Raw genomic sequence first — 17645 nt, forward strand, 5'->3', positions numbered from 1 at the left:
GCCGATGGACTCGAATCTCCCAAAATGGTATTGAACGCCAATCAACAACCAACAATCCACCGTAGAAAGACCTTAAAATTGTAGCCTTAAGCTTCACGTATAAAATTCGTTTCCTTACCGGAGGCAAGTCTTGGTAGGACGGTCGGGATAGTCGGGCTCTGTAGGCGAGAGTGCCGAGACTGGGGTCTGCGCCAGATCTCGGTAGAGCCTCAGCCTGACCGTGGGCCCGCACCGCCTGAGCAGCGCCACTGCATCCTCGTGGCTGAGGGGGGATAGGGTAGCGCCGTCCACCGCGATGATCTTGTCCCCCGGATGGATGCGTCCGTCGCTCAGCGCCGGTTCCCGCACCAGCGCTCGCACGTAGTGGCCCAGCGCGCTGCTGTCCGTCTTGCGTAACGTGAAGCCTAGACTGCCCGCGACTTTCGTCAGCTCGATGTCAAATTCCTGAATTAATCATGATTTAAAGAATACATTTATCGAGTTGTACTGTCACCGATTTTCGCTTACACCACAGGAGAAAATCCAAAGCTTAGAAAATAGTTATCCTTGCATGCAGCCAGACTTTTTTTTTTAAGTACAAAAAACTTCTTAACTCTATATTTATCCACTACAGTTGTATTAAAAAAAAATAAATAAAAATAACTAACATTCCTTGGGCAAAAAACATTTTACAATTGAATAATATGTAAAAAAAACTAACCCCGCAAGGCTCGACGTCCAGCGGTGGCAGCGGGTTCATTGGTATCTTGAGGGTCAGTCCAGGGTTATCCTTCCTGGTGGGTGGCGGTGGGGGCGCCGCGTCCGGGGGCGTAGTGCTGTTAACCTCGGCTCCGGGAGGTCGACACACCACCAGCTCGACCGTGCTCGAGGTCGTGCGCAGCACTTCCAGCGCCTCCTGTGGGATTATTCAAAATTCATATGATTAAAAGTTCGACAATATACCGTACTCGTGTACTAGTTGATGCTTCTGATGCATCCCTAAACGATAAAAATTGCACCCGCGAGCGTATCTACGCAAAGCTTTCTCGTAACACGTATGTATAATATACATATATATATACGTACGGTATAAAAATTAATATGTTTTGAGGGCAAAAACAACGGCCAGCCAGAGGAAATTATATACGGGGGTTTTTATTTCGAGTTTCGTTATTTAGCCTCCTCTCCACTATATCACCCATGATCCCAACTGCGTTCAATTATGGTTGTAGCCCGAAGCCTCAGCACACATATTAACGACCAACCCAGCCCTCCGAGCGAGTTTTCGTCGATTTACCCCCCTCGCTCCTCTGTAAAGTAAGGCGGCAGGCATTTCATCTGGATAATTACCCGTGACTAGAAATTTGAGGGCCTTTGCGCGAAGTATGACCAAACTCAAATAGCTTAGCTGCGCGAGTTTATACCTGTAGTGGATCCCGGTGGGGGTGGTTGTCCGAAACTCGCTCCGCCGCCCCAGGCAGTGGATAGTTCGCCCCCGCTCTTTTTCGCAGCGACGGAAAATTCGGAAACTTTTGGCGGCTGTTTGCGTGCGTGGGATACTCGAAATAAGCTAAATAATTTCTCAATCGGTTTTCTGGATGGTGTGCCCCCCTTTTTTTTTTTTTTTCTTTTTTAATATTTTTATTACACAGTCTCTCGTGCAGCTGCCTGACGGGCGCACCATTTTACAAAAGAGTTCACTCTGGCCTACACTTAATCCGCGCGGCATTAGAATAACAGCGAAGAGTCACAATTTAAACGGTACGGCTCACCCCGAGAAGTTAAAAGTTATCTTCGTCCACTTAAAAACTGAATATTACGCTCGAGGCTCCGAGAGAAGCACGGCCTTGCTTTTTCCCTCGTTTGCGCGTATTATGCAGCGCGGCTCTTAGAAAAAAAAAAGAAAAGTGCAGAAGGAAAAGAATGGATGCAGTTGTTGCCGGAGGTAGTGTAGACCACGAGGGGGTGGGAACGACCTACCTGGAGTTCACCACGGCGTACGCGTACGTATTTATAAAAGAATTGAGGTGGAGAGTTTCAAGCGAGAAAAAGAAGGAGGGGAGTGTTCTCAGATAGGATGACGACGATAACGTTTGTTCGGGGCACTATGACATTATGCTAATACCATGCAAATCACTCGGGCGGCCTTTGCAGTCGCTGGACCACAGTGTATGTACAGACGGCCGACACAGCGCTGTCTTATTAGCTCGGGCTGCAATTAAGTACACTCGTTAAGACGACCGCCTTTTAAGCTCACCTCTAATAATCTGCCGTGGACGTGTGGGTAACTGTATGGTTACTGGTATACAAATTTTTTTGAGCTGGATTAGCGTTTCTGAACAAGTTTTTTTTTAATAAGTAATCAAACATCTATAATTCTTGTTACAGAATAATCAAAACGAGAGAGTGTTTTTATGATTTGACATGAGCTACATCAGCTTTTTAGTGAGCATGAAATGAAAAAAGAAATTTTTAGGAATACTACCAATGACAATGTGGAATGAATATCGTCACTCAGCCAATCAAACTATGATAGTTACCACGTAGGATTGTTAATTTAACGTATTATTAAAATAGTTTTATTACTCGAGATGGCTTACAACGAATTTTCATGAAATTATTTGTGCAACCACAACAAAGTTCTTGAAATTACGTGATGGTTGAGAATATCCAATTAAAAAGTAGACATATACGAGCTCGCATGTTCCGTCCTTTGACACAATATTACGGTTGGCTGTCAGAAACGAAATTCAACAATTGGATTGTTTGTTTAATTAAACAAGAGTAAAACCAGCGAGCATTAAAACGACTTTAATCATACCGCATTCCCTTTGGAGCTTTACTCTCACACGGAGTCTCGGGGGAGTCTTAAATTATACGTTAGTACCCACAAATTAATGGATACTGTTGTACTATATGCACGGTAATGAGGATTTTCGCAAGAGCCATCCTTAAACGTTTACCAACGAGATTTGCAGCACGATTATTTCAACGGACAAGCATCTTTGTCATGAATACTCTTATTACATATACCGAGACTATCGCTTATTGAATATTCCAATATGAGCTTCACGGGATCTCCAAGATCGCATAATTGTATGATTTCCCTCTCAATGATATCGGACATTGATTTTCTCTCGGATTGTCAACGAACGTGAAATGAACAGCTTGTTTCCAGTTATATCCATCTGTCTCACAGCTCGTGGACATGATTGCACTGGATGTCGCCTTTTATTTTTACCTATTCAAAAGATATATATATCTATATCGGACTTTTATCAACGCGTTAGGAAGCTGAGCGCGAATAAAAAGGCGATTTCCTCGATTGCGCTCCCAACTGCATGAATAATCAATTAACCTCGCCTTCTCGAAGCCGAGTATAACTCGGATTTCTGGTCGCCGAAGGGAGGAGCGAGGATATACGTAAGACGACAGAGAGAGAGAGAGCTGTATAATGCCAGAGACCTTGTCTTTCTCGCGCTCGATCGCTTTGCTCCTCCATCCGCCACCGCCACTTTCCGTCTTCCCCTCGAAACGATCTCGCAATTAAGGCGCTGGTCTAAAATCTTGCGCGACACTGCTAATCGCTCCCCCGGTTGAATTAGTGACAATTATCGCGGTAGCCCGGAAAAGATAATCGAGGCGCGCTGTAAAGACCGAGCGCTCCGACAACTATATGGCTACACTGTAACTCTGGGGAGGAACTTTTTTTCCCAATCCCCAGCCAATTATAAGATTAGGAGGTCTACGTCTTTTTTTTTTACAGCTGGGTGGGACACCTTGATCTGGAAGTTTGAAGCAGTAACATAAGATGATTTTTGTATCAATATTCAAGCCGTGAGAACCGCTGAATGTAAAAAAATATATTTAAAAAATCCAACCACACCTCGGAGCCTTAACGCCTCGATCGTTTAAAAATACTATATATAGGGATAGGAAGCCCCATAAAATAGTGTCCTAAAGAGGAACTCGAATGCGAAGCCATAAGCTTCCTTGAAGCACACTACTTATACTCTACTTGTAGCTTCTCTCGAGAAGGTGGAAATGTTGGGGTGTCATTGTTCCAAGTTCCAAGAGGAGGAGAATTGGAAACTGTACTAGATACATGGGTGCGGGTATGACGGCGTATGTACTTACGTAGTTGGTGAGACCAGTAAGGGGCGTGCCATTGGCGGCCAGCAGAACATCGCCTGGCTGAAGTTTGTTGGACAGGGCGGCCGGCTGTTGCGGGAATAAACGCTTGACCCGCACCGGACCCGAAGTCCCGCCACCCGACACGCTCAAGCCCAGGCCTCGGCTGCTTTTCGTCAGTATCACTCGGAACGTGCTCTCTGTAACATTCCAAAGAATTTCGAGGTTTTTTTGTTAATTTACGTTGGCTTGGAGGATTATACTTTTTTTGTTAATTTTTTGGTGGAAATTTTGTCAATTGTGATGTACGAGTATAGTATAAGTCCATTAAAAAGGCTTGTAATTTATCGTACACATTTTCCAGTAATTTAATTTTTTGATTAATAACACCCATGGATTTATAGTATTTCATATTTTTCTCTTTTGAGAGTATGTACTTTCAAAATCGATTTATTCGTAAATATTTCCCTTTGTCTGACTAAACTCTGATTTTTCTACTTCATCGGGTCCCTATTTGAATTAAAATTTTTTTTTAATTTCATGCAAAGTACCAACTTGATTAATCTTTTAAAAAACTTATTCACTCGCTCAGTGAATTGGAGAAATTTTTCAAATGAAAATAACAAAATTTTATTCAGGTTTAATTTCCATGCGCACACATACATGCACGCGTTGACCTATGCTGAATCCCGAAATTTTCGACTACGTGTCCGAGTGGATAAATGTTTTCGTTGACAAATTGTAAATCAACCTGCATGTATTTCGTATAAAATGTTCAAACACGGAAGCACACAATATTGCGACATCAAATATTCATAAACCATCGAAACCAGGAACGTTCGCTCGTACGAAAAAAAATAACTATGATAATATTATTTTACAAATATGTAGCTCGACACATCGAATAACAAAGAAAATAAATTAATATTAGAAAAAATAATTATTGTGAAAAAGTCACGCTATTAAAAAAAAGTCGTTGTAAGTAAAGTCCTCAAACAATGTCATCAATCAATTTGTCAGAACCGAACCGATCGTGCACAGCATCGACCCGAAAGGCACATTAATCATTATTTAAAATCACATTGGTCTCCCGCAAATTTTACAAACCAATAATGGCCTCCTCAAATTGGCCAAATTGAGATAAATGCCCAAACGAAGACTAACTGGACTCGGGACCGCAATATCTCAGTTCGAGCCGAAGCACAAAGTCTCAGCCACTCGCGAAGACGACAAGACAAGAGAAAGTTACTTTGGAGCAAACGCATAACGAATTGTCCTGGGCTTGACCAATAACCCGTGAGAACTTTAAGGATTAGGAATCCCCACCTTCTACTCTGGACCCCTGCTATTTTTGATGTAATTTATTTCCTAGCACGCAAATTTCGCGTGATTCATTCGCGGCCTCTCGATCCTCTTTTTTATTCCTCCCCCTCGCTTGCACCCGCACCCTCTGACAGGTATAATTTTCTGACCGTACTGGCTCTGAGGCCACGCGCATGCGGCTTGCAGCGCGCCCCTGTATATATGTCTGTCGCCCCGACGTGCACTTTCGTTCGTCGGCCCCAGCATACGTATATGCGCACGATGACGTTGCCCGTGACCTACCTACTTTCCTCCCTGACGCTGTGCTCCATTTGTTTTTTTTTTTTCCTGAAAATTTATGACGTCCTTTATTTTGCGGATGTGGAAAGTTATGCACGGTTACTTCCTGGCGCTTGATTTTATGGACATTTTTTACAACTGACAAAGGAAAATATAAAAAAAACTTTCAGGAATGATTTTTTAATGTTTTAAAGTGCAAAAATGTTCATTTTCCAATTTTTCTCAGCTGCAGAGGAGGAGATCCGATTTCCAATCACTTTTAATTAAAAGAATCGGTAAAAGTTGCAGCACGAGAGACCAAAGTCGTTTTAAACAACGAGAGAGAAAAAATTCTCGTTTTATCAAAGTATCTCGTCGAGTTTGAGAAACGAAAACGACAGAATGCAGAAAAATAGAAAAAGAGAAAGAGAGATCGGCTTTCATCGATTTTCCCCTACAATAAGACACGGTTTTGTGATAGTCTTATGTATACATCTCCCTCAATGCAGCTTTCAAACGTTTTCACAAACAATTTGTTTTTTTTTTTGTCTCTTTCTGTTGCTAGGAGAGCTTTTCCAAACCCTATCGCAAAAAAAGAGAACCTTAACAAAGCTCCGATACAAATAAGCTAACGAAAGAAGGAAAACTTTAATGGATGAATCCTTACAGCCGAAACTTTAGGTTTTCCTTGCTTTCACTCGATCTATTATCTTTTCGCGGATCTCTTTTCCACCGATAAAAGCGAGCAGCTGACGCGCTCGGGTTTCACTATAGATACATGCGCAAGCGCTTCTAAACTTTGCGGACCCCGTCTTGAGAGAAATAAAAGGGAAGAAGAACCAAGCGCAAGTTTACCGTGTCTGAGGAGTTGTTGGTCCGTAAATTGCTCTTTTGAAACGGAACTCGTTGGAGCTGCACAGTCACCTTAAGTTTTTTTTTTTTTTTTTTTTTTTAATACCATTGGCAAAAGTTACGCATACACTCTTGTCAAGATATATTGATGCTGGCAAGCACTTCAATCTATCGAGTTTTCTTAAAAAAGCAATTCGCTGTTTACTTCGATTTCCCCTTGTTATTTGACAGATGTATAGTACGCGTTGGCAATGAAATTTTTACCATTTTAGGTATTTCCTAAAGCTCTACATGGCTCTATGTTGTACTTTTGACACGGAAAATTTACATTCCGTGTTTTTTTAGGTGATGAAATGTTGATGTTTCCAGAGTTCAAAATATTTTCTAAAGTTTGACGCACCTCTGACCCACTTTAGTTTCCAGCTGAATTTCAATTCAACTGCTTAAAATGCAACGTTAAAAAAACCTATCCGTCTGTATAGATTTTTCCTTGTTGTATCATCGATTCACTCAATTCTCGTATAGTAATCAAATTATCCTATAATTATCCTCGTTAGGCTGGATTAATGAATAAACGTGCTACAAAGAGATGGAGGTAATGGCGAACAATTAAATACTTGCTGTTTAATTGATATCCAACGTTAAATTAATTGAAGCTTTTCTAAAGGGTTAGCCGTATAGTAGCTTTATAAATGAGGGTAGGAGAGGAAACGGCTGGAGCGCGTGAAGATGAGTAGAGAGCATCTTTATTTGGATGTCTCATTTTTCACCCGCTGCGAACTCGCATTTTCTTTCGACCTCGGCATCTGCGATACTCGAGAAGAGGCATCCCTTTAGAAATCAAATTAATGACGTCGGAGAGAGCGTGTATCTTAATTTTATATACGAGCCTCATTTTCGCAATTTTTCGTCTCAAGTAACGATGTTGTTGGAATTCAATGTACAAGTAAAGTTGATGCACAGTGTTTTTGTGGAAAAAATAAATGCCATTTTCATTTAACAATTAATAAATAGGGCTTTAGATTGAGTTTAAAAGTATCGAAAGTATCGCACATGAAACAAAACCAAATGAAAACATATTTTCTGACAAACACGTAATGCAATGCAATTTCTCTCCGGAGCGCCAAAATAATGTCCCGTTCATTACTTCCATGCAGGAACCATCCTGCCCCACATTACAGCCCAAAACTCGTTAACACATATATGCACGAGGTCGTCGCTCGTGACTCAGCAATTTGCTGCTGTTGCTGCTGCTCCACCTATATTTCCCAAAAGATATCATGTCCTCTGTTATGCCGGTGATGCTGCACATATGCGGCTGGTAGTATAGTTGCAAAGGGTAATAAAGATTCCGGACACCTTCTCTTGGGGTCCCCAATAAAAGGGCGCTTTGTTGATGCTGACGATGAAAGCCGAGCGCCAAAGTGCGGAGTACACACGCCGTTATTGTCCTTTTTAATGATACTGCACTTCGAGACTGATGGGAGTGAGTGGTTGTTTGTGATAGATGGTAATTTTTTGACTCTTCCTTCAAAATACTTGGCCCATTATTTTCAATGAAAATTCAAGCTAGCTCGTGTAAAAAGTAACAATTTAGTTTTTTGGTTTTATTTCAAAGAATGAAAGTCAGCTTTGGTGGGAGCTTTGAAATTATAACTTTTAATTAATGTCTCTCCTTTCATTTTCCGTATTAAATTTGAGTGGGTACTAGATGGGTGCCGTGAGGTGGGTACGAAATAAAATTAAAAAAAAAGCACCCATTTCGTAGAGTAATTATCGCGCGGGTAGAACAAAAAAAAAAAAAAAAAATGTCAGCGGCACAAAACAAACATCTCTCTGGCTCTTCCGTGTATGCGTGTACCGTAATCAAATCCACGAGCCGGATCAGCGGGGTGTTAAAGTGGAGCTTCTGTAACGCACGCATTCATTTCAAGGCAAGAGCAAAGCTAAGAGAGTCTCGAGTAGTGATTCCTTTTTTTTTCCCCAACCCTTAAAGAACATACCGGTGCAGTAACAGTAGTAGCTGCGAAAAGAGATCCGGGCGCGGAAAGGAACTTTTTATTTCCGGCAAACGAGTAATTCCGACGCCTTGCTGGGGAGGAGGTGGCTCTTCGCTGGGCGTCTCTTTCGCATGTTTTGGTGCACGAACTGACTCTCGGGCCTGGCCGAGGGAAGGAAAACTTTTTTTGGTCAAAAGTGGGAGTTCGCCCTCGTTTCCACCTCTTCTTATTCTCACTCGCTTAGTCTTGGCTCTTCTGTATCCTCAGCCAAAGCTTCGCCATCTGCTTTAAGTCTTTCTCACCTCTGCCATCTACTTTTCGCTCTCGTCTCCGCTATTATGAATTTTTTTTACTGCAAACACTTTTATTTCTCCCTCAGGGCTTTTGTGCTTTTTTTTTGTGACAGACCGTTCGAATTTTATTGGTGCGTATCGGAAAATTACTCTGGCACGCGATGTAGCTTATACTTTTAATTGATTTTTTGTTTGCGATAGATTTTTATGTCAGATAAAAAGAGTTAACAAAAATCAAAAAGTTTATTTTGACGTATTTATTACGAGAACTTTATTTTGACATATTTATTGTTATAAGTATTTACAAGATGTAACAATTTTTCATAGTTTGACACGTATTATAATTTTCCAACTAATTAAAATCATCAATATTAGTTCTCGTGTATACTCCATGACCTTCGTAGTCCAAAATCGTGAACCATACATAAAGCACTAATAATAAAACAATGTTGTTATCACCAGTGCTCCATTAAAAATAACGGCAGATTGAAGTCGTGTAATATCTGAATAGTCGTTATCTCGTGCACCTTCGCAAGATAGTAATCCTCTCTGGCTCGTCTCACAATAATGTCCTTAGCAATGGAAATACCAAACCATTAAGATTACCATCTGTTAAGTGCAACCACGGAGCGACCAACGAAAATATTTGGGAATAGCTTCTCGCGGCATAATATATACAGGTACAATATCATACCTATACGTATACTATCCACGAATTTGCATCAAACTAGACCAGCCGTCGTCGTTGCCATGGCTTTTAATGCCTTTAAAAACAGCTTCCTGATGGTTTTCCGCGAGTTCCCGCGCCCCATACAACCGGAAAGTCATGGGCGAGGAGTGCCTACGGAGCGAAACTAAGTTGCCCTATGGAAGTGAGTCTACTGAATATATACGTACACGTAAATGGGGGGTATCCGCAGCTCTGGCTGACAGTGTTTTTTCCGACCAGCTTAACATTCATCCAGCGGCTCATTTGCATGAGGATAAAAGCGAAGCGAAGAGTGTCTAATGGATCTACCTGTAAAATAGAAAGTGTTGCAACTGGACTGCTCAATTTAGGTTTTTTAAAAATACGTGATTGTTTTTTTTATCGAGTATCTCCATGGTTTTTTCGATTGTTTTTTTCCTTGCACTTTGATATAAATGAACATCTTCGTTTTGGGAAATAAAAATAGTTTTTTCCGGAAAAGGAACAGTTGTGCATACTTCTGTGGTTGAAAGTGAAAACTATAAAGTTCCCTTGGAAAACTTTTGGCACACAACTTTTTCTTGACTTTCCCTTCATTTCGTTTGACCTAGTTCTTTAGAACAGGTTCAGAAATTCTTGATTGAATAACACTTTTCAGCAATTGTCTGAAAATATCCAATCAAGAATACTTCAACTTACGCACGTGTTGTTGAATACCAATGTATCATGATATCACACATCTAAGCATGCATCAATACCAATGTATATCAAATAGTGAGTGACTTGAAGGCCAAACTAATTGAAAAGAAAATTCTCAATCACAGAGTCGCGAAACATTGACTGTAAGGATTTGCAAAACGTACATGCACAGCACAAGCCACATACAGAGTAAAACGCGATGATGCGACTTTTGTTTACAGTTGGAGAGGTCAATTTCCCCTCGGACACTTTGCGCCCTAGATATACATCGTATATCTCTACGTCAGTCGTGATGTGAGCTTTCGACCTGATGTTTTCTAGTGCTTTTTCGCATACCTGCTATGCTACACTTTGCTCGCATCTGTACCTCAGGTGTGCGAAAAAGAGAGAGGGAGGAAGAGATGAATTTGTAGATGCGAATCTCGACTGTCGTGTAATGCTCGAGCTTGCGCGAAGAACGACGTGGACAAACACTTTGAGGATCAGGGGTACAGCTACCGTTATAAAATTTCATTCTATTTAATCAAATAACGATTGTTTCGCTCGTTTACCTCCCCACAGGCACCTGTCGCATGCTTAACTTGCAGGCGAGTGACTGTACGCATTAGGAGACAGATAGAGCTTGCGAGAGTATAGTGCTTGATTTTTGAAAGGTTGTTTTTGTCGATGAGTTGGGATAATTGGGGCAGTAACTATGACAAGCTCGACGCTTCCATCCAAGTGTTCATTTTCATCTCTTTGAAAACAGAGTTTTACTTCTCGTGCATCGTTTACGTGCACCAGGAATTATGTGTTTTAATGTTCATTACATGCTTTATTATTTAATTATTAATAAGCAGACTCTAGGGCAAGATAAAAATAACGTGTGTATAATTGAATCAGTTAAGTTATCAGTTGATAAGTATTTGTATGTTTTGATAGACACCCTTCTTATTATCCCACTTTTCGAGGGTATATAGTGGTTTTGTTCAAAGAAAAACAAAAAGAAAGAAATAAGAAAACTGATACCACTGAAAAAGTATCATTATGACGTATTATAAATAGTATTTTCGTTTCCTACATTCCCAACGATTTTAATATTTCTCACTCTTACACAACCCTACATTAAAAATTCATACATTTGAACGTGTTAACAGTTACATATCCATGATTTTTAGTTCATTTCCCGTTATGCCTCATTGTCAAAAAGTTCGTTTTAAATTATTAATTAAAACAATGAGCCTCGTAAGATCCAAAAACTAACGAATTTCATATTTTTCACGAGTCACGAACGTCATCTCCAAGACGCCCTGGACGTCCCCAGGTCCTAAATAGTGTCCAAACAGTATAGCCGCAGGCCTCAACTAGGGGATCATGGCAAAAAACTGCATCAAAATCGCTTGAGAATGTCTAATATGCGAAATATTGTAATGTCGAATTTTCAATCGCACCCGTAAAATTCTTCGAAAAACTCAGAATTTTCAATTTTCATTTTCTCCCGAAAAATCTTTTTTTCATAATTTGCCTGTGAAAGATAAAGACGATGCCGTTGGAGTTTCCAAAATCCAACAATTAGTTTTTTTTATAATAATTGATTAAGCATTAGGGGTGAGTTTGAACTCAACGGACGTTCGGCTTCGATTGAAGGGGTAGGAGACGCGGGAGCGCCGAGGCGTTCAGTCGGGGCTGGACTTTCGTACGGTTCGGGAGTGTAAAGTGCGTAATAAATCGTAGTGGTGTGTGTAATTTAATGTTGCAAAAGGTAATCTTCGCGAGTGTAGGTACTTTGAGTGTTTCTGGGAGGGTAATGTTTCACCTACCCGCGGCATAAGCTGTACGAGTCGAAGGGATGGTTTTCGAGGCCAACGGGTCGGCGGCCATTTTGGAGTGATTTGGGCTTCGCGTTTCGCGTCGTATTTCGTGCCGCTTTCCAGCCGCCGCGAAGCAAATTCAGGTGAGATTACGATTTCCGAATTTAGTTGATTTAGTTGCACAGATATTGATTTGATCAAGTGCAACGAAACTTCGGAAGTCGCGCCTTTGTCGTCGCGCGCGCGTAGTCGGCTCCAGCAGCTTCTAAGTCCAGCTTCGCGAGTTTGTGAGTATTGAAAGCGCGTAGTTTTTCAGCCAAGTGTGCGGTGGCATCAGGACGAGATGATCACCGGTGAGCTGTGCAGAGCTATACTTTATTTGTGAGTACTCGAAGTATTTTCGCTAAAGAATACCTCCCTTTGAGGGCATCGTTTTACTTTATACTCTAGGTACTTGTTGAGATTGAGAAATATTCGACCTTAAACATACGCGCGCATGAAAAGAATTTGCAACATACATGCATGCTACACACACCTGTACGAGTAAGGTCTTCGTACGGCAGCCTGTTGAACGACTGAAAAGGTTATAACCTCCTTTGTCAATTCGGACGGTATGTCGGTAATGTCGATATGATAGAGTACAATTAGGTATTACCTACAGTAGCAGGATTATTACCAATGGGGGTAACGAGTGATACCCATAAATACCCACTGAAAAGCTTACCTTCTAAATTAAGGATCGAATGTTTAAATATATAATTAAATAATAGCATGACTCAGACTTTAAAACACAAGGGAATGTAATTAACTACAGAACATCGTAAAGTAAGTAGTTAGCGCTTCGAATTATTAAAAAGAATGTATGTACGCAAAGTAAAAGGTATAGTTGAGGTCTATATATGATTGTATACACTGCAACACTGCACCTAAAGCATACATGGTAATACATACATGGCATAAACTGGGACCTGGCTATCATTAGACCATCTTCTCATCTCTGACCAGAAATTCCGGATTGCTCAAAAAGCGAGGCAAAAAATGGGTGGTTGTAGCTGTTGCAGTGGTTGTAGTGGACTGTTGGTTGTTGGTCGCAATTCGCAAGGATCCCCATCTTGCCTGAGTAAACAACCGGATACATTAGAAGACCAAGCAACTAAGTGAAAGTGAGGGGCCGCTGAAAATTTTTGCAACCGTCCGCACATTTGCAGTCTCCAGAATCCTGTAGCTCTTGGTCAATTACTGCGGCTAAGTGGCAGATTAATATCAATCCCCTGTGTGGGTCACGATGACGCTCGTCAGGTTTACTAAGAAGGTCACAATTCACGTTTTGAATATTAGTGAAGCAGATCATATGGGGTTGAAAGACTGCACGGTTTCCATTGTCAAAGTCTCTTTTGCTTCTCCTAAGCTTTATTCTTTTGTTCTGGCTATAAGATGCTAATTAAAATTGTAATAATACCATCCTGAGACTTAAGTGCAAGTTAAAGTTTATCTCATTTTACAATTTTGAATCTGTGTGTCGCTTCCAAATAATTTAAGACTGTGCGTACAGGGTGCATATTCAATACCAGTGTGTATTGATTGTTATATTTGTCAAAGATACTTTAACTTAAGAATTTCCTTCTTATGCTCTTAAGTTTTTATTGTTTTGTTGAGTTTGGACAACATTTTTACTAGTTCTTTGCCTTGTTTTAAACTCCGGAAAAACTATTATGCACAAAAAGTGCAATTTTACTTGCACTTCAAACAATTATTCCTAAATTTTAAATATTTTATTATATTGGATAACTTCAATTTTTTTTAACTTCTATTAAGTATTGATCACTGTGATCCTTGTTAAATTCACTTAGTGACGTGTATTTTTTAATTTATTGAAAGTTGTGATATGTATTTATATTTCTAATATGTAATTTTCTCTATTCACCAGATTTGTGGCTCCTGGTGCTAAAATGTGACGTACCTGATCAAGGCAAGAACGTGCACCAATTACTTCATTCACCAACAGACACCAAGATCAAAGTAAGTTTGAGTATACTTGCCAAAATTTCGTAATTTATTATTTGTTTGTACGTAAAATGTTTTTTTTTTTCTTTTAGATGCATGGATCTTAAAGTAAAAGAGTATCATGTCTTCACAAATCACTTCACTAGCACTGATTTTTAAATCAGAAACGTGTTAGTCGTGGCCAGGTGGTTGTCACATTTCATTGCAGTATGTACTGTGCCTATAAAAAGGTTTGATTTTTCTTGACAGTTTTATGCACCTTACTTAAAATTTTTATTTTACATATTTTTCATAATAAGAGTAAGAATTTGGTACAACAACTGTAAAATGATGACTATGTTATAGATTCTTGTATAAGTGGTCCAATCATTATAGTAGATTATACCGATAATGTTTCTGAAACTGTCTGAGTGTTTGACAAACTTGTAAAATTTAAAAATCCATGAATTCGTTATTGTATTTTTAATATTCAGACCCAGTTGTTATCAGACGAAATGATTTCAACTTTCTGCAACAATACTATCTTAAACATTATGTAACTTAGTGGGAATATATAGGAAATTCTGATTAATATACCATAGCTTTGCTTCATACTGGTTGCGCCTTCGAAACGTCTCCTGTTGTGAGATATCTCTCTGTCATCTCATACACCTAAGTTTGCAGCTAAGAAATAACTCACAAGTTCTTTGGGGCATTTTTTCACATTGAACTATCCAACTCAGTTTGGTCTTGTAACATGAAGTTGCTAAATAGGGATTTTAGTAATGTGTCCATTACTTATTTTAGAGACTTTGATGTAGCAAATAACTTATGAGATTTAACATCAGTAATCGATTTCACACATTTCTTCAACTTACAGATTCAGAAATTTCAATGGATGTAAATCAACTGGAATACAAAAATTCTAAAGTACAACAACTAATTCAGATCAAAATACTTCAGCAAACCCAAGCTTTCGTATTTATTTCTCTTTTACTAAGAAACCGTCAAAGGAGTAATACTGTCTGTCAGGGAGCAATACTGCTCTTATCAATGATTTATACTTACACCGTAATAAAAGTTTAACATCGCTCACAGACTCCGGTTGAGATTGCTAGGGTTTCTTTAAGCCAGCAGCAAGGGCAAGATAATTACAGCACAATAAATGTGAGGCAGAATTTTAATATTTTTTAGTGTTTGTCACCCTGTCAGGTTCTACAATACTCTTTTTCTTGGACTGTGTATCATTTAATATTTTAAATATTTGAAAAAAGAAATTCATGCTTGTTAAGCTGACAGCTGAATCAATTGTTATATTCATCCAGATGTTTATAAATTGTGTTAACATATTTAAAAATACTCTAATTATAGTAAGGAGAAAGATGAAAAACTGTATGCAAACATTGATTCTGTGTATACTAAGTTAATACACATGAATTTTATAGCACTGAAGTACAACAATAAAATTTATAATTTCTTATGTAAGACGTAATTATTTTTGTTGTTAGCTGATCAATACAGATTCAGCAATCAATTCCATGAAAGGCAGAATTGTATTTTAGCTAAACAATTAGGTATGCACACATTCTTATGTTCAAGTGTGACAAAAATAATTTTTTTTTTATATTCGAGTATACAAAGTCAACTAACATTTCGCTGGATCAAATAGTTCTGCTTTTATTTGTTACGTTTCTACTAATAGATTTTTTTTACATAGTCTTCTTAATACAAAATAAAATTTGTGGATTTAAGATAATTATTCCAAAAATCTGTCTCCCATTTTTGAGTAACTTTCTTACGAAATAACAGAACAATTATAGCCTATTGTATTCAAATTTTTTGTATATGTGTTGGGGGAGGGGGGTTTAGATGGATGGGTGTATGTAAAATGGACATGATCATTAATTTACTTGCATTAGTTTACTGTTATAATCTTGTACAAATGTAAGCCCAAATTACGATATGTGTATACTGAGACTAAGTATATGCTTCTTATCTCGTTCCTATTTGAATAATAACTTATTCATGGCACATTGATGATTTGGGAAGAAAAAAAAAATTTTGTTTACTGAACAATTTACATGTTATTCCTAAATTTAAATACGAAAATAATGCATCTCATTTCAAGCTACTGTTGCCCATAACTATACAAGATTAGAGTATAAAATATTGTTTTTCGAGTGATACTAATATCACTCAAAAGTTTGAATGTGTAAAAAAAAAGTTTTCTGATAAACCATCAGTATTATACTTAAAAAGAACGTTTAGACATTGGATATGTATCCCTCAGAATTTTTGCCGTTTGATTTCTCTCAAGTCTACGGCCAATTACCAAAAATAGCGTTGAGTATTTTTTTAATTGACAAAGACATCATACTGATACCACATTGAACTCCCTAGATCGCATTCATGATGCATTTCTGTCATTTCTAATCTTTGATGGAATACATCCAAACCAAGAAAGAATTAGGATAGTTAAACTACTACATGAGTGATACTTTGATACTATCCTTTTTATTCATCTTTCCATGATACATAGAGGTACAGATAGAGCTGCTCTAGGACCAATAAAATGGGGAGAATTGCTAATTCTAATTGAGTTAAAAATTGATGTGTAGTTGTTAAAATAGACATGAATTGTGTTGTTCCAAAAAAAAATTTTACGTTATTTCATTAAAATCGCGTATTCTAAATAATAAATGACTTGGTTTGAATAAAATAAAATAATTTACGGTTCCTGTATCCAGATTTTGTTCCTAGGTCCAAGAGACGATATTTTTAAGTATACATCCATATTTTTGTATTCATGTATACGCTAAAGATAATTCGTTACTTAAAAAGAAAAAGAAAACCTCATGAATCTTAGCTCAAACATTATAAAGAGTAAAAACAGTGGTCGCTTGGAACACCTTGAATTTACAACCTTAATTAACAAAAACTGTGCTAGTTTTCGTAAAAAAACGGTAAAGGTCCTCGTGTCTGAGTATAAAAAATTTTGCTTGAAACACATTAAATCATTTCTGCAGTAAAAAAAAAAAAAAAAAATTTAATGTTTTGCGCGGGTCACAAAAGTCATCTCCAAGATGCCCTGGACGTCCCCAGGTCCTAAATAGTGTCCAAACAGTATAGCCGCAGGCCTCAACTAGGGGATCATGGCAAAAAACTGCATCAAAATCGCTTGAGAATGTCTAATATGCGAAATATTGTAATGTCGAATTTTCAATCGCACCCGTAAAATTCTTCGAAAAACTCAGAATTTTTAACTTTCATTTTCTCCCAAAAAATCTTTTTTTCATAATTCGCCTTTGAAAGATAGAGACGATGCCGTTGGAATTTCTAAAATCCAACAATTAGTTTTCATATAATCGACGATAGAATGTTAGGGGTGAGTTTAAACTCAACGGACGTTCGGCTTCGAATGAAGGGGTAGGAGACGCGGGAGCGCCGAGGCGTTCAGTCGGGGCTGGACTTTCGGACGGTTCGGGAGTGTAAAGTGCGTAATAAATCGTAGTGGTGTGTGTAATTTAATGTTGCAAAAGGTAATCTTCGCGAGTGTAGGTACTTTGAGTGTTTCTGGGAGTGTAATGTTTCACCTACCCGCGGCATAAGCTGTACGAGTCGAAGGGATGGTTTTCGAGGCCAACGGGTC

At 38.8% G+C, this 17645-nt stretch overlaps 1 protein-coding gene and 1 long non-coding RNA gene across 3 annotated transcripts in view; one reads left to right on the forward strand and one right to left on the reverse strand.

The window, feature by feature from the left end:
- The window catches only part of LOC106645573 (uncharacterized), a 273368-nt gene that overhangs the window by 5868 nt on the left and 249855 nt on the right, over positions 1-17645 (reverse strand). For both annotated transcript variants that reach the window (XM_089596171.1, XM_014361460.2), the window contains exons 6-8: positions 4117-4310; positions 701-895; positions 119-444 (exon numbers count right to left, since the gene is read on the reverse strand). In XM_089596171.1, the coding sequence (XP_089452297.1) occupies positions 119-444; positions 701-895; positions 4117-4310 (715 nt within the window). The remainder of the gene's footprint in view (positions 1-118; positions 445-700; positions 896-4116; positions 4311-17645) is intronic.
- On the forward strand, positions 13273-14236 carry LOC149373489 (uncharacterized). Its single transcript, XR_016293388.1, has 3 exons — positions 13273-13325; positions 13941-14032; positions 14110-14236. It is a non-coding gene; the product is annotated as an uncharacterized LOC149373489 (long non-coding RNA).

Source organism: Copidosoma floridanum, unplaced genomic scaffold, assembly GCF_036245765.1.
Source record: "Copidosoma floridanum isolate Cflo_tuat_1 unplaced genomic scaffold, Cflo_Japanese_pri ptg000030l, whole genome shotgun sequence".
Taxonomy (NCBI): Eukaryota; Metazoa; Arthropoda; class Insecta; order Hymenoptera; family Encyrtidae; genus Copidosoma; species Copidosoma floridanum.